Here is a 23,848-nt window from a genome sequence, read left to right as displayed (position 1 = left end):
ATTTGACCATTATTGAACATTAATGAGGATATTTTATTGTTGACTGAGTGATCGTGTCTCTCTGAACAATTAGTATTACTCGTTTTAAACACTGAAAAACTGTAATTGAACCAGCAATAAAAAAGATCTATAAGTCGACTATTAGGACTTAAATGTAACTCTTTTTTTTTTTCTTTCAACATTTAATTGAATTAGCAATATTGGAACAATATAGTCAATAAAATAATAACAAAAAGATTAGAAATTATACAAAACATGTATTAATATTTCTAATGAGATAGGTGGGCCTGTTTGCATTTTAGTAGCGCGTTCTAGTGCAGGAGGAGAGAGCAACATGCACATCAGTGTCAGAACTATACACTGCAGACCTACATGCAGATCGTGACAAATCGCCCCCAAAAAATTTCTTGAGACCCCCTGAGAGTCGCGACCCTGTGTCTGGGAAACAATGCGTCAGTTCATCTGGTTTGGTTTTCAGTAAAGGCCAGCAGAAGCAGCCAAGTTACAGGTCAGATTTGTGGAAAGGCAATTTTGTTTACAGTTAGAATGCATGTTTCTTGTCTGTTTTGTGCAATACAAATAATCCTAATACGCTTGCAGTTTTTCGCACACCCAAACACATGTGAGTCAGTTTGGTTTAACGCATTAGGGCATCTGGTCTGGTTCTCTATAGACGGCAGCAGAAGCAGCAGCAGCAGCATCAGGACGAGGAGGAGCAGATCTGAGGAGCATGACTAGAAAGAAAAACAAAAACATGTGATAGTGGAAGTGGAAGTCTTTTGGTCGGTGAGCTGTAGAGTTCTTCTACGGGGAGAGGCGGGTGTCAAATGTCAGGGCATATAGAGGCGTGACCATATAGACTCTCATTATCAGCACTTACTGGAGCATGGAGGGTTTTTGACTTCACAAACATTCATTTCCTTTCATTCTGAGTCAGAGATTTTGCCTTGTGAAGTTCATTTTCAGCTGATGTTTTTCACTGTTTATGCACAGATTCTGACCCCTCTTCAAAGCGGGGGATTCAGAAGTGTTGCATCCGCAGTTTGGTGTGAAAAGTATTGCTTTTTACACCAAAGGATTTTATATTATTATTTGATTTGTGGGAAAGTTGGAGTTGAAATTTGCCAGACTATTACAAGTCCTATTGCAATACAACTCACCATTCTGTTATCTCATCACAAACATACCTGGATTTGTGTTTTATTTCATTCACACATTTGAGTAACACTTTATTATTATTAGATTAAGGATAAACTGAGGAGCATTTTGAGCTGTAGACAGACTAAAAACATAATAATAACGGGTTACTCAAACATGAACATGAACGTGACTGAAACAGAACACAACTGCGAGTATGTTTTTGACGTGACAGCAATAAAACATGGCTCAAAGCTCACAAGAGTCAATACTGTGTAATATAGAACCTTTAATTAGTATCAGGATATTGATTTTTTTACAGTTTAATTAATTATGCCAAGCTCAGTTCAGTTATTTACATGTATCATTTACGTAACTGTCTGTACTTGTTTTGTCAATAACATCTTTATGATTCGTTATATGATATGATTTTTATATATTTTCAGAATGCAGTATTTACGCCGCCTAAAAGCTTCTCTAACTCATTTTCTATTGGTCCCCCGAGAGAGGCTGTGTTTTTTTGACCCTGTGCTGAAAGGTATGAGTTGAATAACAAATCAATACCTGCTTCCATGTGGGGGACTGTTCACTGAATGACATATTACTTGCCTGCAGCATGTATCCTTTCAGAGCCTATTATTATATAAGAGGATCATTATTGAAGATGGGCTCCCATGCTGTGGTCACGCAGTCAAGTCACCCTCCACTGTACGCCAACTATGCAATCCATGTGACCTATGAATATAACAGCAAACACAGAGTCTGGTAGGGGTGTAAGAAAAATCAATTCAGTGATGTATCGTGATACTTTACACAATCCTCGAATTGATTCATTAACCCACACCAGCTTGTCAAAGTCTGATCCCGTCAAATCTCAGAAGCTCAGCAACGTCGGGCCTGGTTAGTACTCGGAGGCCGCTGGAAAAATCCGGTGCCAGTCGCAAAAACTGTTGCTGTATCCTTAAGCAAGGCACTTCACCCACATTGCCTAGTATGAAAGTGGTGTGTGCGTGAGTGATTGTGTGGGTCGGAGGGGCAGACTGACGAAAGCGAGGCTGCCAGTCTGCGCAGTCGGCCCCCTCAACCACCACCGTCACTCCCACACCACTTTCATAAGCTGTAAAGAACTGTAAAGCATCTTTGAGCATCCAGAAAAGTGCTATATAAAACTGATGCTTTATTATTATTATTATCATGTTATAGTTGTTTCTCATTCTCATTTATAGTCTCAGAGTTGTATCTGGAGCGATTTGTACATGTTTAATCATTTATCAAGACAATCAACCCCTATTTTCACCTCTGTACTAATTTCATTCTCCAATTTTATTTTCTTAATCAGTATTGGTGTAACAATATTCAAGTCTCACAATACGATATCATCACGGTATGAATCTCACAGTATGATATTTATTGTGATATTGTGGGAAAGCTCACAATATGTTGAGGAGGCTCATGATATTTATTGTGATTTTTTTGTGGAGGATAAACAGCTAAAACTGTTAATATGCTACTTGTTCCTCTTAAAATGCCTTGACAAGACTTAACCCAAAGAACTAAGACTTAAAAGTGCTTAGAACTGTTATTACCTCCACCAAGGAGGTTATGTTTTTGCCGGCGTTTGTCTGTTTGTTTGTTTGTTTGTCTGTTAGCAACATAACTCAAAAAGTTATGGACCGATTTTGATGAAATTTTCAGGATTTGTTGGAAATGTGAAAAGGAAGAACTGATTTCATTTTGGGGGTGATCCGGAAGAAATCCTGGATTCTGGATCACTTTGAAATTTTAGTTAACATTGTGGTAAATGGGGCAAAAAATTTTGTTTCTCAATATCTCGGTTAATTATTGACCAAACCCCATGAAATTTGACTCAGGGATGGACAATGGGATCCTCTTTCATATTCCAAAGGCTGATCCGGATCTGATCCAGAAGACTGATTTGATCGCAATTTATATAAAAAATGGGGGTAGTCCTTGGCGGAGGTCTGCGCTCTCTGAGTGCTTTTCTAGTTTCTTTATGTAGTCTACACTGAAATGGAGCAAAGGATCATGGTCTATGTAGTTCCCTCTGTGCTTTTTTAAGCTATTGCTGCATCATAACTCTTAATTTAAGCAAAGAGACTTATAATTTGATATATTGTGATGGTCCACGATATTATTGTGAGAACTTTGACGATACAATATCACAATATTTCACGATATTGTTACATCTCTACTAATCTGTAATAAATGTAGGATTTGATCTGTAGCTGTCCATAGGAGGTGCCAACTCTTTCTTGTGATGATGTTTACGGCGACATCAGCTCCCATTGGGCACCACAGTTTTCTTACACAGAAGTGAGCAGACTTGTTTCTTTTTTTAAACCCATTTAGGTGAAGATTGCGATTTAAAATTATAAGAATGATCCACAGATGTTGTAGGTTATAACTATAGAGCAGACACAAGCACAATATGTCTTCTTTAAGTCACTATTCGAAAAGATTGCTTTTATTGATTTGGTAAGAGATAGTGTTGTGGCCCAAGGTCCTGCACCTGAGCCATTATGGTTAGACAAACTGTGAATGTTTTTCCTAACGCATGTTCCTGATCTAAGTCCAAATACTCCATAAATATGTATCACAATGTCATTATTTGTCATACATTCCATAAATGGTCGCATCTCATTTCTCTTTCCTCGCTTCCTTCTCCTTGATTCCTCTCCTCAATCCTCTGTTTCTCAGCTGTCGATCAAATGTGTCATATTAAGCGCTGTTCCAAAGAAAACCATGGAATTAAGGAGCAAACATGAGGCAGGCTTCAGGATCAGAAATCAGTTAAAACAATCAAACTTTATTGGTCTCAGTGAGGAGTTTATATCCTCTCTCCTCCCTGTGTCTCCTCTGTGGGTTGGATTTCCTCACCCATTTTCTGCAGAATTGAGGAGAGGAGTCAAGGAGGGGGAAGCGAGGAAAGAGAAATGAGTCACACCCAGATTCAGAGGCTGTTATCCTTCCAGAGTGAACCACGCTGCCACACACTGGTAGGAGGAGTTTATTGCATCTACAGACAGAAATAAAGCTTGACAGTCTTATCAGTCGACTACAGATTTCCCAAAGATGTCTGTCACGGTATTCACAGTTTTTTATGTGTGAGTCATCACTAAATCCGCCGGATTAGTGGAATATTACAGACACTTTTTGTGTTTTGGTTACGCAGACTGTTGTGCATATTAATAAGCATATAATCTAAATAAAATGGATTGCATGTTACACAGAGAAAATATCACTTTCGCCTGAGTCAGATGTGTTTTATAATCTGTACTGATCGATCAGTTGATAAGAGGATCAAACCTGAGCTCTTATAATTGGAGCTGCACACAATTCCCCCAAGGACAAACATCTGTTGATAAAAAAGCTTTGCCGTAAATACAGGAGATAATATAGACTGTATGCACGAGTGGTTTGACAACATAACATAGAATAAGAAAGGCTTTATGAGAGGATAGATTTCCATACAGTATAGTTCTACATCCGTCTGAGCACATTATAGGAAAAGTTGAATTCAAGCAGCAGAAAACATGGTCCTAAAGCTCACAAAATGGATTCTTGTGAGCTTTAAGCCATTTTAGAATGTTATTAACTCATCAAAAACATACCCAGTGCGGTATAGGATTTTGACCCCTTGGTGAGGTGCCCCCGGGGTCAGAATCCTATTATGGTATGTTGATCCCCCTATAGAATATTGACCCCCTTATGAAAATCTATATTTTATTAAAAAAGAACTTGAATTCTATAGAAAAACTTTGAATATTAATACTATATCTGCAAATTAAAACATATTGACATATTTAAAAGTGTTTTTTGAGAAACTCAGATGTGTCTTTTATGTCGATTATAACTTTTGAATGTTAAAAATGACTTAGTTGTTTAAACACATATTTTACTGAAAATGAGATAAGTAGTTATTAATGAGTTAGGTAATCAAAGTGATGTATAATGATTTGGAATCTTGCTAAAATAGACAGGGGTGATCAGTTGAGTAGTTAAATAAGGGATATGAGAAGATTTGCTAAAGATCAATAGAGTAGTAAAATAGATGATAGGAGAAGATTTGTTAAATGGTTTCGGTAATCAACAACTTCACTTAAAATTACATGTGGATTATCTGAACGAAGCAAACTAAAAAACATAACAATGTAAAATACAATATAAAAAGTGACAAGATTGCTGTGTCTATGCAATTTTAACAATACGCTACATTTACACAAAATACCAAGTCGTTATCCATCAAAACATTCCTTAAAATACCTTAAAAGAAAGTGAATATGTAACAATATACAATCAAAGTAAATTACATGAGAAATAATGATCATATAAGTAACTACTAAAGAAAAAAAGTAAGGGGAGTCAAAATCCTATGGGAGGGTCACTTTACTATAGCGGTATGTTGACCCCGGGGTCAATATAGTATGGGGGTCAAAATACTATCTTACACCAGAGTTGTGTTTTGTTTCATTCACACATGTTTGAGTAATCTTTTAGTATTAGTCTGTCTATATTTCCAAAGCTTAAAATGCTCTGTTCCACCTTATGATGTCACGAAGCTGTAGTCTTCGAGTTAATAGCTTCTTTTGCCTTCAGCCTTCAGAAAATAGCGTAATATGGGCTCTTTAAATGCCAAGTGTAAAGAGAGCCTGTACTTATACACCATGCAAGAGCCAAAATCACATTATGAAACCTGCCGGAGCAGTTTTAATCTGTCTATCATTCGTTCATTTGTTTTTCAAAATAAAACCAAAAATAAGAAAACGAAAAAACAACAGTTTTCTTCATTATTTGTCTCTAAAACCAGCGGATAACGATAACCGATTCTGTGACTTAAACTGTGATGCCGAACTTTTGCACCACATATGGACTGAACCAGGACTGAAACAGGACTAAACCGAGACTGAACCAGGACTTAACCAGGACTAAACCAGGACTGAACCTGGACTAAACCAGGACTAAACCAGGACTGAAACCAGGACTAAATCCAGGTCTAAACCAGGACTGAACCTGGACTAAACCAGGACTGAACCAGGACTAAACCAGGACTAAACCAGGACTGAAACCAGGACTAATCCAGGTCTAAACCAGGACTGAACCTGGACTAAACCAGGACTGAACCAGGACTAAACCAGGACTGAAACCAGGACTAAAACCAGGACTATACCAGGTCTAAACCAGAACTGAACCAGGACTAAATCAGGTCTAAACCAGGCTAAACCAGGTCTAAACCAGGTCTAAACCAGGTCTAAACCAGGACTGAAACCAGGCCTAAACCAGAACTGAACCAGGACTGATCCCAGGACTAAAACAGGACTAAAGCAGGACTAAATCAGGTCTAAACCAGATCTAAACCAGGACTGAACCAGGACTGAATTATTACTAAACCAGGTCTAAAACAGAACTGAACCAGGACAAACCTTAAACCAGGTTTAAACCAGAATTGAACCAGGACTAAACCAGAATGAAAACTGAACTGTTATTCGGGGGTTTTTTTTTGTTAGTTTTTTTTTTTTTTGGTTTTGAAAACAAATAATGAAGAAAATAGTAGTGTTTCATTTTCTTATTTTTGGTTTTATTTTGAAAAAAAAAACGAATGAACAAATGATAAACAGATGAGTTTTCCATGTCTAGTTTTAGGCCACTACATTGTTTTATTTGTTTATTGAAATGTGTGTTTGTTTGTGTACTGTATAAGCTTCCTGGTGGAGGGATCGTCACCTTCTTGTCTTTTATTATTGCTCTGCAGATTTTATACAGTAAGGTCTGAAACGTGTGTCTCCATCTATCTATCTATATATTTTTAAACTGTTTTTGGTGGAGTCAGCTGCTTGTCTCTATGGAGATGGCTGCAGTTTAAGTTTTGTGGAAAATTACAGGCAAAACAACAGCATTTCCAGGAGAATAAGGTTCGGGATAGAGATCCAGCTTTTTCCAATATCAATAGTTTGCTGCTGAGACTCGATATTAACCTGGACAAAAGTGTCGGGATGGAAAATGGTAGTTATATCATTAAAACAACTCACTTAACCTATTACACGAGAGATCCAATTGTGTTATGTAACTGTTATTTATCCCTACTGGACTGCTGAGTTTGAATAAAAGTTCAAATATTATGACACGTTCTAGACCAAAATCAGCTTGGAAATAGTCTTTTTACATTCAATTAAAGCTCCAAACAGGAAACCAGCTCAACCGATACAGTGGAAACGATACCCGATTTGATTTTTCAGTATTGGCACTGATATTCGATATAAGTACCGAACCAGAGACGCATCGACATGGATTTTGTTGGAAATGTTCAGACTAGAAAAAACAAAAATGTGGGTTTTTGCTGCAGGTGTTCCAATCAGTGAAAGTAGGTAGAGGGTGCTCTTGGAAAAAGGATCAAAACTTTAGACACAATGAAATCTAGAGCACTCCAAAGAAGTAAAAATCACACAAGGAAAAATGTAGTTAAAAGGCTTTTGTTTAGATGGCCAAAGCCAACATTTTTCGACCAAATTGGACTGGAGTTGATTAGAGGCAGATAAAGCAGGTGATTTGGAGACTATTTGGTTGTTAAAGGTGCATTGTGTAACTTTTCTGATGAAGGGTTCGTCAAAATGCTTTTCTCCATGGAGATGTTAATGCTTTGTCTGGAATGTTTCACAGTTTGGTATCAAACCTTTATCTTCATGGAGACCAAACCAGACCAAGTTACGAGTCAGAATGCCTGTTTTTAGGTATTTTTGAGCTATAAAACCACCTGTAATATAATAAATGTAAGGTAGAGCTGTTTAATGTCATACTGTGGAACATTCCAGGCAGAGCAATGACATCTCCATAGAAATGAGAAGGTGACGGATGCCCATCCAAAAAGTTACACATATTTAAAGGGACAGGTCGGAATTTTGGACCTCATTTCCTTGTTAGTCAGAGTGTTGGAGACGTGTGGAGACACTTTTTAAAATATTCCATCCAGTCCTTGTATTTGCAGAGGTCGTTGGTGCTAGGCTAGTGCATGTCAATGGTCATAGTTATCCTGCCACTAAAAACAGTCTTACCCACTCCACAAAACACCCGAAGAAAATCTATTATTACACCAGACTGTCCATGTAAATGTCTGTGTTGATAGAATAATCGTATGAATCATCGCATGTTGAGGGACTATTTTCTCATATATCAGTCCGCCACTGCCAAGCTTTTTATCAGTAAGTACAACTCGCTGCTGCTGCTCAGACATAAATCCTTCAAATACAAGGTTAGGTTTATTTCAAACATTATTCTATCAACACAGACATTTATATTGATAGTCTGGTGTAATAATAGATTTGCTTCGGGTGCTTTGTGGAGTAGGTAAGACTGTTTTTAGTGGCAGGATAACTATAGTCATTTACATGCACTAGTCTAGCACTAGCAACCTCTGCAAATACAAGGACTGGATGGAATATTTTAAAAAGTGTCTCCACACGTCTTCAAACCTCTGGCTCACTAGGAAATGAGGTCCTATGTCCAAAATTCCGGTCTGCCCTTTAAGATTGTTCATCACAGGTTTCTGGTTCTAAACCTTGGAAAGAAGAAATTAGAGCTGTGGGTTGAGGTCTGGCAGTTCATTTAATTCCAATCAAATCCAGGGTAATTACTGGTTAGAGGTGGTTATCGGTTCGTTTTTTAATCAACATCTCCTCTCTATAGCCAGTCCTGTGTCCTGCGTGTGGCAAGATGATAACAGCTGAGTTTATGGCCTTGTGTGTTTAATGGTGCTAAAGGTTCATTGAAAAGCTCGGTCTTGAGTCTTGTCCTCATCCACATTATTAGTCTGTTTTATTTGTTTGTTTTTTATAAGAAACTATAAAATCAAGATCAAAATAACAAAACAAAACAAAAAATTATTTGATTTTTTTTTTTTTTTTTTTTTTTTGCCCTATCATGGGTCTTGATAAATACCGAAATAAATGTTTTGCCACTGACACAACATCCAAGAGCAGATTGAAACCACAAAAACGATTTTAAATTTACAATATTGTTAAAAAAAATCACAAGCTGCCATAAATAAACAGCAGAATGAAACACGTTAGTATTTAGTTGCATCTGTAATGAGCCACAGAAGTTGTTAATTAAAGGTGCGCTGTGTAACTTTTCTGGTGGAGGGTCTGTCAGATGCTTTTCTCCATGGTGATGTTATTGCTTTGTCTGGAATGTTCCACAGTATGGTATTAGTTTTCTATCTTCATGGAGACCAAACCAGACCAAGTTACAGGTCAGCAACCCCGCTCACAGTCAGAATTTAGTTTTTGTAGGTATTTTTGAGCTATAAAACCACTTGTAATTGAATAAATGTAAGGTAGAGTTGTTTAAAGTCATACTGTGGAACATTCCAGGCAAAGCAGTGACATAGAAACAAGAGTGGTAGGTGACAGACCCCCAACCAAAAAGTTACATACTGCATCTTTAAATCTTATCATAAATGCAAAGACAGTGCAAAGAAAATGTACACACGATGAATATTGACCACAAAAAAGATCGTTCTAGGTTTCCTATACTGAAGTAGATGTAGTATTTATCGTGACAGGCCTTTTGATAAATTGTTATAATGGATTTTGTCACATTAGGCACATGTAAAAACGTGCTTCTTGCTATTTTCTGTGATCAGACACACATCCATCAAACCACAGCCTCAAAGAGTCATTCATCTTCTTCACCCTCCTCGTGTGAATGTCACTGCAGCTCTGTCCTTGCTCATGTATCTACGTTTACAAGAGTCTCTTTCTGTGATGGCTTCATTTGGTGATTGGCAAACAGAATGGCTCATGATATCAGCGTCTGCTTCCTCTCACCCACAGAGCAAATGTCTTTAGTTTGGTTCTGTTTGTGATTAATGGAACATCAAAAGCTTATGTGGGCTCAGTGTGCACCAGTCCTGAGGACACAAGACTCCAAAATGCATAAACATCATTAATGAACTCAAGGTGCCACAGACGAGCCCAGAGAAAGACACCAGCTCTCTTTAAATGTGCACCTAAATATGATCATTATCTCATTTCTGCAGTTCAGATTATTAAAATGTAATGTAAACAGATGTCTTTGTTATTTTGGGGCCATACCAGCTTGTCAAAACCTGATTTTGACTGATCTCAGAAGCTCAGCAGGGCCGGGCCTGGGCAGAACTTGGATGGGAGATTAATGGGAATTCTAGGTGCCACAGGGGGCCAAAAAACAAACTTTGGTAAGACACTTCACCCACATTGCCTGGTATGAAAGTGGTAGAGAGTGGTATGTAAGTGTGTATGAGAGATTGGTGGTGGTCAGAGGTACTGTTGGTCCAGTTTGGCAGTCTCTTCCATCAGTCTGCAACAGGGCAGATGTGGCTTCAAGAGTCAGGGGAGTAGAAAGAGGAAGGTAGTGTTGTAGTCAAGACCACACTAATCAAGACCAAGATCTGTCCAAGACCACAGTGTCCCAAGACCAAGACAAGACCAAGACCTCGGCCCATCAAGACCAAATCGAGACCGTCTTTGTAATTTTTGACATTTATTTGTATTTTACAGTTATTTTGGCAATAGTTTTACAAATCTATCTCCATTTTATCGCTCATCAAATGTCAGACCTCAAGACTGAGAAAATACAGAGTCCAAGGGCCTTCAAGACCGAGACAAAACCGAGTCCAAATGCTTTCAAGACAGAGACAAGACTGAGTCCAAACTCTTTCAAGACCGAGACAAGACTGAGTCCAAATGCCTTTAAGAGCGAGACAAGACCAAATCCAAACACACTCGAGTCTGAGATGAGACCAAGACAGCAAAAATAACGATTTAGTACTACAACAATAGTTTTAGGGGCCCAGAATTGGACCTTTATTCTATTATTTTATATTAGAAGAGGACCCGTGTGAGGCTTCTTGCCCAGAGCCTCAAAATTTCTGGCCTGACAACAGTAACTTATGAATGAATAATGCTGTGAACCATCTTTGAGTGTCCAAAAAAGCACCATATAACTCTGATCCATTATTATTGTTTTATTTTAATATATTCTTTTTTCAGACCAAGGTTTATTTGTTTTTATAGCTGACAGTTTTCGACTGCTCACTCGCGGTCTTCACCAGAGTGGTCATGTGATGTTGCTGTGATGTGTGGAGGCAGGACAACAGTGCTATCTGTAGTCCGATTTCTTCAAAACAGTAAATGGCGCTGTCTTCCTGCCTCCACCTGTAAGAAGGCAGCACTAAAACTTTGTTTAAATCAGCCAAGGAGACACATTACAGCAACATCACGAGACCACTCTGAAGAAGCTGAAACTGTCAGGTATGAAAACAAACTAAACTTGGTCTAAAAAAAGAATTAAGAATCTATTAAAATCAATTATCGGAAGATCAAATGAACTTCACTGGATCAGAAGTATGTGTTGTCTCATGGTGTAGCTTTTCTGTTGGAGGGTCCGTCAGATGCTTTTCTCCATGGAGACGTGATTGCTTTGTCTGGAACGTTTCACAGTATGGCATTAAACCTTTCTATCTTCATGGAGACCAAATCAGACCAAGTTACAGGTCAGATCTGTGGAGAGACAACCTTGCTCACAGTCAGAATACCTGTTTCTGTAGTATTAATACAATCAATCAATACAATCAATACATGACAGTTTTTTTTTTATCATGGGTACCTTTTCTTTGTTCTAGGGGTACATTTTTGAATTTTTGTTTTGCATTATGATAAGTTTGAGCTGTAGAAGATTCAATTATGAACTAAAATTGCAAACTAATTACCTCAAGGTGCACTGAGAAACTTTTTTGGTGGAGTCTCCATCAGATGCTTTTCTGCATGGATGTTATTGCTTTGCCTGGAATGTTTCACAGCATGGCATTGAACCTTTCTATCTTCATGGAGACCAAACCAGACCAAATTACAGCTCAGATCTGTGGAGAAGGTGTCATGCTAACAGTCACAATAGGTATTTTTGAGCTGTAAAAGTACCTGTAATTGAATAAACAGCTCTACATTACATCATGTAGAGCTGTTTAATGTCATACTGCGGAACATTCCAGGCAGATCAATGACATATCCAAAGAAACAAGTAGGTCACTGATCCCCAACCAAAACGTTTCATAGAACTGTATAGGTGTTAGTTTCAGTGTAGTTAGCTCCCCCTTCAGGCAGATAAAAGGCAGTGACTCACAGAAGTTTTCTCAGAACTGAAAAAGCTACAAGGATGATTGGCAAAATGTATTCAATCTTTTTTCGTGCAATTTTCTTTTGCAATGCCGTGTAAACAGTCCCATCTGATGTGAGTTATCCGATTTCTTTCTGATCATCACAGCTGTGCAGGTTTTGACAAGGACAAGGATGCAAGAAGGGCAAAATAATGCGGCAAGGACAAAAATAAAAGAGAAACGTTAAAGACTGAAAGAGTTTTGAAATCATTCTACATTGCCTTCCAAATACAGTACAGCAGTTATTCTAAAAATTCATTAAAGAAGAAATATTGTGCTTGTGCCTGCTATAGTTATAATCTATTACACCAATGGATCATTAAGTTATAATTTGCCCGTTTTAAATCGCAATATTCATCTAAAACATCATCACAACAAAGAACCGTGCAGCTGTCGCCACCTCTGACAGATTACTGCAGATCACGGAGAAGTGGATTTTTATTTTTTCATTTGGACGCTGCCGAATCCTATGTGCATCACCGATTAAGAAATTAAAACTGGAGAGCGAAGTACAGAGCAGTGGGCAAGTAAATGAGGGTGGATCTGCAAAATGGTGTCTTGAAAAAAAGCAATTAAAGATGAGTCAAACATGCTCGAATGACTCCAAATGCAACACCAAGAGGGAAAATGGTGAGAGGAAACAACTCGAATATGGTTAAATCTCTGAGAAGACCGTTTCGCAGAATAAGTCCCCTATGTGTCACCAGGATTTTTGGACAGTCATGTTTCTCTGAATTTAGACCACAGACAGTTTACAGGAAGTGAGCATGGGCGCGCTTCCAGCTCCATCAACTCGACTTTTGTCTTAAAATGTTCATATTAATCCGCTCTACATGATCCTGGTGCTTTTATTTTGTTAATATATCCATAAATCAATTTCCTATTCCTGACATGGAACTCCAAATTCGCCCCATAACTGTGAGTCCCGATGAGCTTCATTTGACTGGAGCTGAACGCAATGGGTGACGACACACTCACTTAGTCCACTTCGTTTTACAGTCTATGAATTAAACACACACCAAAAATCAGATCTAATTAATGGATTATCTGATTTATCTATTTTACCGGCCATGTAAATGCACCCTCTGTTGGCCTGTCACAATAATTACCGTATTTTTCAGATTATAAGGGGCACCAGATTATAAAGTGCAATATCAATAATGTTTAATTCTCTCTTCTATTTTCATACATAAAGGCACACCGGATTATAAGGCACACTAAGTGAAACAAATGGATGACACTTGAGACTGATCCCTTAGCCCAGGCATCCACGATCCATTAGCAGATCATGGAGTAACTTGTGTAATATAGGGTGTAATATGGGGTGTAATATTTTCTACAAGGAGGACTCAAATATACATTCAGCAATAATATGTTTAATGCAGCTTTGCACACATTTGTTTACGTTTTACAGAAATGAAACTTAAAACCACATGGTTAATTTACATAAACTATAAGTGGTGAAAAAACAGCTCACTCCTTCTGTCAGACTAAAGAACACAACTTACTCTGCGAGGCTCCTGATTACAGTAGTCGTAATGCTCCGACAATCCATCAAGTGGTGCTACTTCGTAGTTTACTGATTTTGACTGATTTTTGAGCACCGTGTACCACATAAAATCATTTCGAAGTCAGTAAGCACACCCAGAATGAATACATAAAGCGCACCATATTATAAAACGCACTGTTGATTTTTGAGAAAATTAAAGGATTTTAAGTGCGCTTAATAGTCTGAAAAATACGGTACTATATCGACTTTAATACTTGACAGATGGAACAATAATTTATGTGATCAGTTTTTATCATGGGTACCTTTTCTTTGTTCTAGTGGGACATTTTGGGTTATTATGTCTGCATTATGATAATTCTGAGCTGTAGAAGATTGGATTATGAACTAAAATTACAAATTGGTGCACTGTGTAACTTCTGTGGTGGAGGGTCCGTCAAATGCTTTTCTCCATGGAGATGTTATTGCTTTGCTGGAATGTTTCACAGTATGGCATTAAACCTTTCTATCTTACAAAGGCTTAAGTTATAGGTCAGATCTGTGGAGAAGCAAAGAAGCCCACAGTCTCAATGCCTGTTTTTCAAGGTATTTTTGAGCTATAAAAACACCTGTAATTGAATAAATGTAAAGTAAAGCTATTTAATGTCATACTGCGGAACATTCCAGGCACAGCAATGACATATCCATATAAACAAGCTGTACCCCCAACCATAAAGTTACACAGTGCACCTTTAAGTGTAAAACTGTAGACTACTTTTTAAATAATAATTCTTTATCTAATATTATTTTTTTATCTCTATTTTTTCACTTCACGTCAAAATGTGATATCATGACAGGCTTAACCGACTGTATGTGTTTTGAACTGTAATATGGCGCATTCATGTTTTTCTATGCGGTTCTTTCCTCGAGGCAGTGCACACCTTGAGTGATGGGTAGACAGTTAGTGCCCCGGGACCTGCTTTGATTACCCATGATCACTTGGGTGCATTGGGACAAATGGATGGCAGCCTCTTTTTTCTAAACCCATTTTCAAAATTGCATCTACCTTTGCTCTTTCATACCCACTGGCAAAGAAGGGTAGAGGGTTTTTTTTTTTTTCTCACTCCCCATCTGCACTAAAACAGCTATATTTATAGGCTGTAGCTAGCTTTTTAGAGCTTTGAGGCTTAATTACCCAGAAGACGAGCGGCAACGCGAAAAAGAAATCTAATTATGCAACAGTATGCGATGGATACTGCACGGCAACCAATCAGAACGCAGCTACTTTTACCGTTTACGACCTTTAGAGATATTTGAGTCTTTTTTTTTCCTCCTCTCTGCTTCCCTCTGATCCCCCCTCTGAACCTTGGAACTGTTTATTTACGGTTTCTAATCTACTTAAATAAGAGAACTGTCATTTTGTCCCCGTTTTAGAAACACCTTTGCTGAAAATCCCACATGATTTTGTACAACATGAAGGACGCCGCGTGGAAAGGGCAGAAGTAATGATTCGTTTTATGCTTTATATATTTACCTAATGTTGGCGTGCCCTAAAGCGACTATGATAATTTCCCTGGGAACAGCTGCTCTATGTCAAGCGGAAAAAGAGCCGGCAGCGTTCAAAACAATGCACATGCACATGGTGGAGTCAATTACAGACAGTGGTGGGGAGAATACAGGAGATTTGGACTCAGCTGAAAGTACAGTCGCATACTAAGAAGAACTGGGACTATATATACAGTAAATAGTGCAAGTTTCTAGTTTCCAGTTTTGACATCATGAGTTTTTATTCATTTTACAGCATAATTTTGTTGCCGTTCTAGTACTGCTTTGTTGATAATCTTAACAGGTTTTCTGTCTATTTCGATTCTAAAAACATGGGTGGAAAAAAATCTCACGAGATCATTTTCACCGTGTACGATCTTGTTGCAATTTTGTCTCACGAGATCTTGTCAAATCCCGAATACTAAGGTTAAAGTCCTGGTTTGGGCCCAGTTTGAGTCCTCATTTGGTTTGGTCCTGTGCTAATCCGGGTTTAGTCTTTGTTTAGTCCTGGTCAGTGTAGTGGGGATTTTTTAAGTGGAGGTACGTGATTCATGACTGAACCAGGAAGACTAAAGGTGGACTGAACCAGGACTGAACCAGGTCTAAACCAGGACTAAATCAGGACTAAACCAGGACTAAACGAGGACTGAACCAGAAATGAACCAGAAATGAAACAGGACTGAACCAGGTCTAAACCAGATCTAAACCAGGACTAAACCAGGACGAGTCTTGGACTGGAGAGCAAGAGAGAGAACCCCGAAAGCACGATCGGCCGACAGCTGTGCTTCACCCCATGGGGCATTGAGCTCTGCACTGGTTCTTTCACCCACGATCACCTGATGGTCTACGGGAGCGCTCCTCGGGGCCCGTCCCGACACTCAGTCCTGGTTCAGTCCTGGTCCCTCATGTCTCAGGTCTCAATAGAGCAGTACTGCAGATATGTTTTCACCATTGCCAATAGCTCCGGTTTGATATTTAAGTTGTAGCTATTTTATATTTGTTATTTTTTTATATCTCACATCGGGAGAAGTGGGTGGACCCTGTACCCCCGCATACCACGCCCACTACACCCCTGGTCCTGGTTTAGTTCTGATTTTGTCTTGATATTATCCTGGTTTAGTTTCACATTTAATCCCAGTTTTGTACTGCTGCATTTGTCTAGTTTTTAGGATAGTTTGTGTTTGCCAAAACTTGCACTCACATAACTAATGATATTTTGCAGAGACATCATGCTGTGGGGATCTACATGTATGTTTGTTACAGAATTTTCAGCAATTACCATGGAGACACAATGCACACATACTGCACACTGCACTTCAAAAGACTGAAAACTCAAGACAAATTTTGATTTAAACGGATTTAAACAGATTCTCTTTGGTCAGATCGTGTTAAAACAAAGCTCAGATTAAAGTCAGACCAGGGCCTTTACTTAGTATCACATCTCCAGGGAATTTTGATGACATCAGCTGCAAAGTATCAATAAACCCCCCAAGTTTCTTCCCTCCTGGATAACTCATTTTGGTTTCCGAGATTAGACTCTCTTCTCCTGTGAGTATCAGCAGTGAAAATCCCTTTAGCTGAACATTTTAAGGGCCCTTGTGTGTGTATCTCCTGGGCCCATTGAATATTACACAGAGGGAAGGTAGGACAGAGTACACAAAGACCTCTACATATTTATAGATTTATTGTGTACAAAGAAAGAAGGTGTACAGTTTTAGAGTTAGTTTAGAAAGTAATCTCCAGAATACTGCGAGGAGTTTCCTGGCAATTCTACACTCATCTTAGAAGGTTATTGGGTTTTATCGAGAGTCATTGAAAGAACATGAAGCTTTTGGAGTTTATCCCACTTATTTAAAGCTGGTGGCCTAACATAAATTTCGAACACCAACTGAGTGACGGAGTTTTTGTCCTCTGATCTGAAGTTTGACAGTTCAAATCCCTCTCACGACATAAACATCATTGGTGGAGCGGTCAGATCCACTATAAGTGATGTGATTGTAAGGCTATGTTTATACGATGACAGTCTGAACAGAAAACGCAAAAGTGGTGTCGCATCTTCACATTTTATTCCTCTTTTAGATGAGCATTTTTGGAAGAAATCGGCATGCATACAGTGACGCAAAAGTTTGTGGAATCTCAGGTCTCGTCCGTAGTCATCTGGCTTGCCTGCGATGAACTGGTGCATTCAGAATTTGACAGAGGTGATTGCAGATCCTTCTCTTCACTAATAATATCTCTGCATATTCTGTACATTTGTTGGGATGCCTCCTGTAAGTTTATCAGAGCACGGAAATTATTCGATTCATTTGTTTCTGTGTACTGTATGTATGTGACGTAAATGTGTATGTGACGTGAGCAGATCTGACCAGAGTTTTGCGTCTTAGGCAGTATAGACGGAAACGCAACGGTGGAGCATTTTCAACTTTTCCACTCTAGAGGGTGGTTTCAGATTTTTGTGTTTTTAAGCCCCAAAAACGCAGTTGAAATGTCGAAATGAAAGGCACTTCTGATAAAATATTTTGTCGTTTTTACCCGCAAGCGTTCTTATGTAAACAGGCCCTACCTCCCACAGATGAATGCTGTCGTTGTGTCCTTGGGCAAGACACCCAACGCCCCTCACCCCAAGCGTCTGCGTACACTGGTGTATGAGTGTGTGTGTTAATTGGTGAGAGTGGTTCTTTGACGTAAAGTTCTTTGAGTGCCTTGAAAGTGGAAAAGTTTTGGTGATGTGGCAGTCGGGAGATATGGCCTCATTTCCTTAATTTGTCAAGCATTAAGAATATCGCACATTTTGTCTCCATTTGCCGCTGTTTGCCTTTACTTCTGACGCATTAGATCGAACCACTATGTCCTCCTCCCTCTTTAATGCAATGATGGTGTCGGCTTTCAGACACATTTTTCCACTCTGTGGCCCATAACAAACACAAGTTCAGCAGAAGAGTCTTTAAACCTGTGGTTATGTGACAAATGAGTAAACATAACTTTCTATGGACGCGTATTTGCATGTACTGAAAGTGTGGCCAAATTGACTGTAAAATATAGTAATGGGAATTGTGCAATAACTGGACTGTGTAATATTTAGGACTGTGCAATGATGGGAATTGCACAATGAATGGATTGTGCAATAATGGGAACTGCGCCATGAATGGAGTGTGCAATAATGGGAACCGTGCAATGATGGGAACAACGAATGGAAATTAGCCTTAGACTACAATCCGGTGTGTTTATATTCATGTTGTGTCATTTTTGTTCATTAACATGCTCTGTCCCAATCAAATAAATGAATAAATAAGGCGGCTATACAGCATACTGTATGTGTAAATATTAGGGTATTTCCAGCACCTATAAATGAGGCTTGACAATGTTGCTTACACGTCACAAAGAATGTTATAGTACATGAATGAAACAAAGCCATGAAACTATGAGAATTTCTCAAACTTGGATTACATATATGATTAGACACAAGAGTTTAATATATGAGCATTCAACAATAGAACAGAAAATGTTACTCGATATGAGAAGGTATCAAAAATACTACATTCTAACAACATCCTGAGCTCCAGCAGAAGCAGGCTTCACAACAGTATACATTTTGAAGTGGTGATTGTGCAAGTGTGAATGCACCATAGACTTTATAAAGAAGTGGACTAAAGGAGTGTGACGTCACCCATAGCACATAGTGTAACAATACATGGCTTAATAAATACATTGGTAAAAAGAAAATCCCTTGAAATTGGCAAAAGTCTGAGATGTGTGTGTCTGTGTCTGTTCCGCAGTGTAAAGGATGTAGAGGCAGATCAGTGCAGGATGGAGTGCTCGTGGAAAACGGTGCTGCTGCTGGTGTGTGCGTCTCTGGGGGTCCAGTACACGGCCATTCGCACCCTGAAGGACTCCCTGTCTGCACCCTGTCCAGGGGCCTACAGCTGCCAGGGCCCCCATCACCGAGGTAACAGCAAACACTCAATGGGGATGTAACAATAACTGAAATATCATGATATCATATCGTCAAAAGTCTCTCAGTAATATCGTGGGCCATTGCAATACATAAAAACTTAAGTCTCTTTGCTTAAAGAGACAGTCCGAAATTTTGGACATAGGGCTTCATTTCCTAGTGAGCCAGAGTGTTGGAGACGTGTGGAGACACTTTTTTAAAATATTCCATCCTGTCCTTGTATTTGCAGAGGTCACTGGTGCTGCATGTCAATGGCCATAGTTATCCTGCCACTAAAAACAGTTTTACCCACTCCATAAAACATGCAAAGCAAATCTATTATTATGCCAGACTGTTGATGTAAATGTCTGTGTTGATAGAATAATGTTCAAAGTAAAACCAACCTTGCATTTGAAGGATTTATGTCTGAGCAGCAGCAGTGAGTTGTACTTCCTGATAGAAAGCTCGGCAGCAGTGGACTCATATCACACAGCACGTATCTTACCAGCAAATTAAAATTCCGCTGCTGCTGAAAAAATAGGCCCTCAACATGTGACAATTTATGCTATGAAAGACCTCTGCAAATACAAGGACTGGATGGAGTATTTAAAAAGTGTGTCCACACGTCTCTAACACTCTGGCTCACTAGGAAATGAGGTCCTATGTCCACAATTCTTTGTTATAATGGAGCAACAGTTAAAAGAAACAGATGGGACTACATAGACCATGATCCTTTGCTCTGTTTCAGTCCAACTTACACAATGAAATAACCCGAGGCTTGCCAAGGCACTTTTAAAGAGAAATGTCATATATTCACAATTTGGTTAGCCTCTACAAAATATCACAATAAATACCGTACCGTGAGATGCATATTGTGAAAATACTGTACAAAGAAATATGGATATCTTTACATCCCTAACACTCACATGATCGAGGTAACAGCCACACTTACCGCTGTCCCATAAATAGGCCACGAGCTCTACAGCCCCATTCACACAGAGCTCCTGGTTTACAGGCCCTTTACTGCATTTTTGATTTATGTGATCATGTTGTTTCCTCCCGGAGTTGTGTTTTATTTCATTCACACATGTTTAACATACAAATCCTGCATATATAGCCTGTGTTTTTCTCTCACTGTGTTCCACTTGCTGATGTCATGTGGTGATACTTGTGCTTCACTGTGTTTTAAACTCCATACATCTTCACTAGAATCATGTGGATCATTTTAACCCTGGAACTGCCAATCTCTATCTCTATCTCTGAACAAAAGGTAAAAGGTAGCTGTTAACTTGAAAACCACCATTTCATGTCATCACAATGTGGAACAGAGAATTTTGCACTTTGAAAATGTAGGCAGACTAATAATAAAGAGTTAAACATGAAAAAAAACTTTATAAAAACAAACTCAAACATGTGTGAATGAAACAAAACAACTCTTTTTGAGGAAGTAACAGCATTAAAATGTGACTAAAAGCGTCCATTTGGTGTAATATAAGACCTTTAAATGTGTTCATAATTTTAGTTACACATTTATGGAGCCAATTCGTAACAAGAAATAATAACATTTAACAGTCGAGGGTCATACGCTTGGATATTTATACAACAGTGAGTCTCCCATAGATTTATATAGATAGAGCCCTGACATCATCAAATATTGGAAACGTGAACACAGTCTATACTTAGGCCTGTCCCTCAGACTGCAGGCGCTCTGGTGTTTGACTCATCTGAATATTCTCTGTTAATGAGGGGATGACACACAGCAAGAAACCCAGCTCCAGTATTATGATTAATTATGGAATATTATGCGCAGAACTTGGTCTATTCCAGGATTTAAGAATCTCTGACGCAAACTGTGGCACCACACTGTGAAGAAAGCTAACCAACAGCACTGAACATCACTTTCTTAGGGAATTCCCCAGTAGATACAGGAAGATATAGAAATTGAATCACTGATTCGTTTTACAATTATGCTCCAATTTATCTCCATTAATTCTGTCGGCGTGGCACAGCTGCAGCTCTCTGGCATGGAGCGCCTGTGTACAAAAGTTACATCCCCTTTGCAATCAGCTCCTCATCAGTGCTAATTACACGTTAGCTATTTGGGCTATATTTAGAGTTCCGCCGTTTCATAAAGCCCCTCGGTAATCACCACAGACAAGCAACTTACTCATGCATGTTTACCCTCTCAATTATTAAAGCAGTATTGGCTCCCTTTGCTAGTTTACTTTTTGCAATCTCAATGTTACGACCAGAATTTACTTTTAGTGTTTAAAAGTGACTAACCCTATATTACACAAAAGAGACTCTTGTGAGCTTAAAGCCTGGTTAGAAAGGAGGAGGTTGTTACCTCATCAAAAACATAAGTGGACACGTCTGAGTAATGTTTTATTATTAGTCTGTCTACATCTCCACAGCTCATAACGCTCTATGTGCTCAAAATGGCCTTGAACTAAAAAAGATATTTTAGCTTATTTCTAGCAACTGTATGAACGTATTGCTGTATGTTTTGACATGTTATCTTAGCTTTAGCTATACTGCATAGTTCAGATATTTTATACCATTCGAGAGTTCACGGTTATAAGAAAATATCTTTAAACATATAACACGGTTCAGGAAAACCTGCAGGGCAAAGCTTTCAAAGCAGTAACTTATCTGAATGCCATGTAACTGGGCTGTGCCCCAGTCAAAGCTGACATTATTATTTTATTTTCTATTCTGCTGTTATTAATGTTGTATGAAAAAGTGAATGTGAAAGTGCAGCGCACTCCTTAGGGGACAAATACAGTCTATTCTAGTCTGTACAATTCTAACAGAAAAAGAATGTTATTGGACATCACTGCATCTCTCTTGAGATGCTAAGAAGCAAATACAGTACACAGCATCAGAAACAACTGCTCTTTTTACCTTTCAAGTGAATGCAACAGAATAAAATAATGTCGACTGTCTCTGTGGCAGTTTATTCAAGTTTTTACAAATGTAACACGTTATGATAATGACACATAAGAGCCTTAATAAAGCATGAACACAGACTTGATTCATAATGAACAAATAGTTTAAGAATGATTTAGACTCATTAACTTCTTCATTAATACACTAACTCCTAATTCCTTCAATAAGTATTTACTAAACCTGAATCAAGAATTAAGTCTTTGTGTTTTTATGGCTTATTATCGTATAGTTATTATAAAGTGATACCAAAATATGGTTAACCGCATTATAATATTGCTCTTCTATGAATATTTTTGTAAATGGTCCTATCAAATATGACTGTATACCTTTTTCTCTCTGTCCCTCTCTCTTTGTTTCTCTCTCCTCAGACTCCAGACTGTTGTGTGACAGCTGGCCACCCGGGGACCTCCCTCGCCACCACATCCTGCTCTTCGCCACCACACGCAGCGGTTCCTCCTTCACGGGGCAGCTCCTCAACCAGCACCCCCATCTCTTCTACGTCTACGAGCCCCTCTACCACGTCCAGCAGGCCTTCACCAACTCCAGCAGCAGGGTCAGACGCACGCTGGACCGCAGAGCTCTACTGGGGGCTTACCGTGACCTGCTTCTCAACCTTTACACGTGTGATCTTCATTTTATGGAGAATTACATCCACCCAGAACCCCAAAATCACATGACTAGCTCCCTTTTTCGTAGAAGTTCGAGTCACGCTCTTTGCTCTCCGCCAGTGTGTTCGGAAAACCCGGAAGTAGTGCCCGAAGGTCCCGATGAAAACTGGTGTCCGAAAAAATGTGGCGCGCTCAACTTTACATTAGCGTCAATCTCGTGTTTATCGAAAGGACACGTAGCCATAAAGACGGTAAGGGTGCCAGAGGTGGGAGACTTACGCACACTGACTGAAGATCCACGCTTGGATCTGAGAATTATTCACTTAGTTCGGGACCCAAGGGCGATCCTGGCTTCACGTATGACAGCTTTCTCCGATCAGTTCAGAGCCTGGAAAATATGGAACGCTACCGGAAGGCAACCTCGCTACGTGGACTTAACCCAGATCACCAGTACTTGTAAAGACATGTCCGCTTCTCTGACAACAGCGCTGCAGAGACCGGCCTGGCTAAGGGGCCGCTACCTGCTAGTGCGATATGAGGATCTGGCTCTCAACCCCAAAGAAAAAACAGAAGATATTTACCGTTTTGTGGGGTTGGACATGGACGAGAGAGTTTTGACTTGGATTAATAAAAACACCAATAGTAATGCTGGTTCTCCGTCAGATTGGAACTACAAGTACTCAACCAGCAGAGACTCGAGAGCCACGGCGGAGAGCTGGAGGTTAAGGTTGAGTTTTGACATAGTGAGAACAGTGCAGAATCTATGTAATCGAACTCTCTCTCTGCTCGGATACAGACCTGTGCACTCAGCGGCACAGCTCCGCAACCTGTCCCAAAGCCTGGTGGAGCCAAGGACCTTCTCTCCAACACTATGATTTGGACTGTTTGTTTATTTCATCACAAAAGAAATGTGAATTCTGTCAACTGGACACTAGAGGTGAAATTCTGTAGTTCTTATGCTGCATTAAGACCGGGGCGTCAAGGCT

At 39.2% G+C, this 23,848-nt stretch overlaps 1 protein-coding gene across 1 annotated transcript in view; it reads left to right on the top strand.

The window, feature by feature from the left end:
• Window positions 1–23,737, top strand: part of si:ch73-62b13.1 (Carbohydrate sulfotransferase 1-like) — a 40,083-nt gene extending 16,346 nt beyond the window's left edge. The window contains exons 2-3 of the mRNA XM_055155712.1: window positions 19,151–19,320; window positions 22,623–23,737. Of these exons, the coding sequence (XP_055011687.1) occupies window positions 19,182–19,320; window positions 22,623–23,737 (1,254 nt within the window). The 5' untranslated portion in view covers window positions 19,151–19,181. The remainder of the gene's footprint in view (window positions 1–19,150; window positions 19,321–22,622) is intronic.
• The last annotated feature ends 111 nt before the right edge of the window (window positions 23,738–23,848 follow it).

The sequence above is a fragment of the Boleophthalmus pectinirostris genome, unplaced genomic scaffold (assembly GCF_026225935.1).
Source record: "Boleophthalmus pectinirostris isolate CB_2022bp ecotype Guang Dong unplaced genomic scaffold, ASM2622593v1 HiC_scaffold_2, whole genome shotgun sequence".
Lineage (NCBI taxonomy): Eukaryota > Metazoa > Chordata > Actinopteri > Gobiiformes > Gobiidae > Boleophthalmus > Boleophthalmus pectinirostris.
The sequence above is the reverse complement of the archived record's forward strand: the minus strand, read 5'-3'. Positions and strand labels throughout refer to the sequence as shown.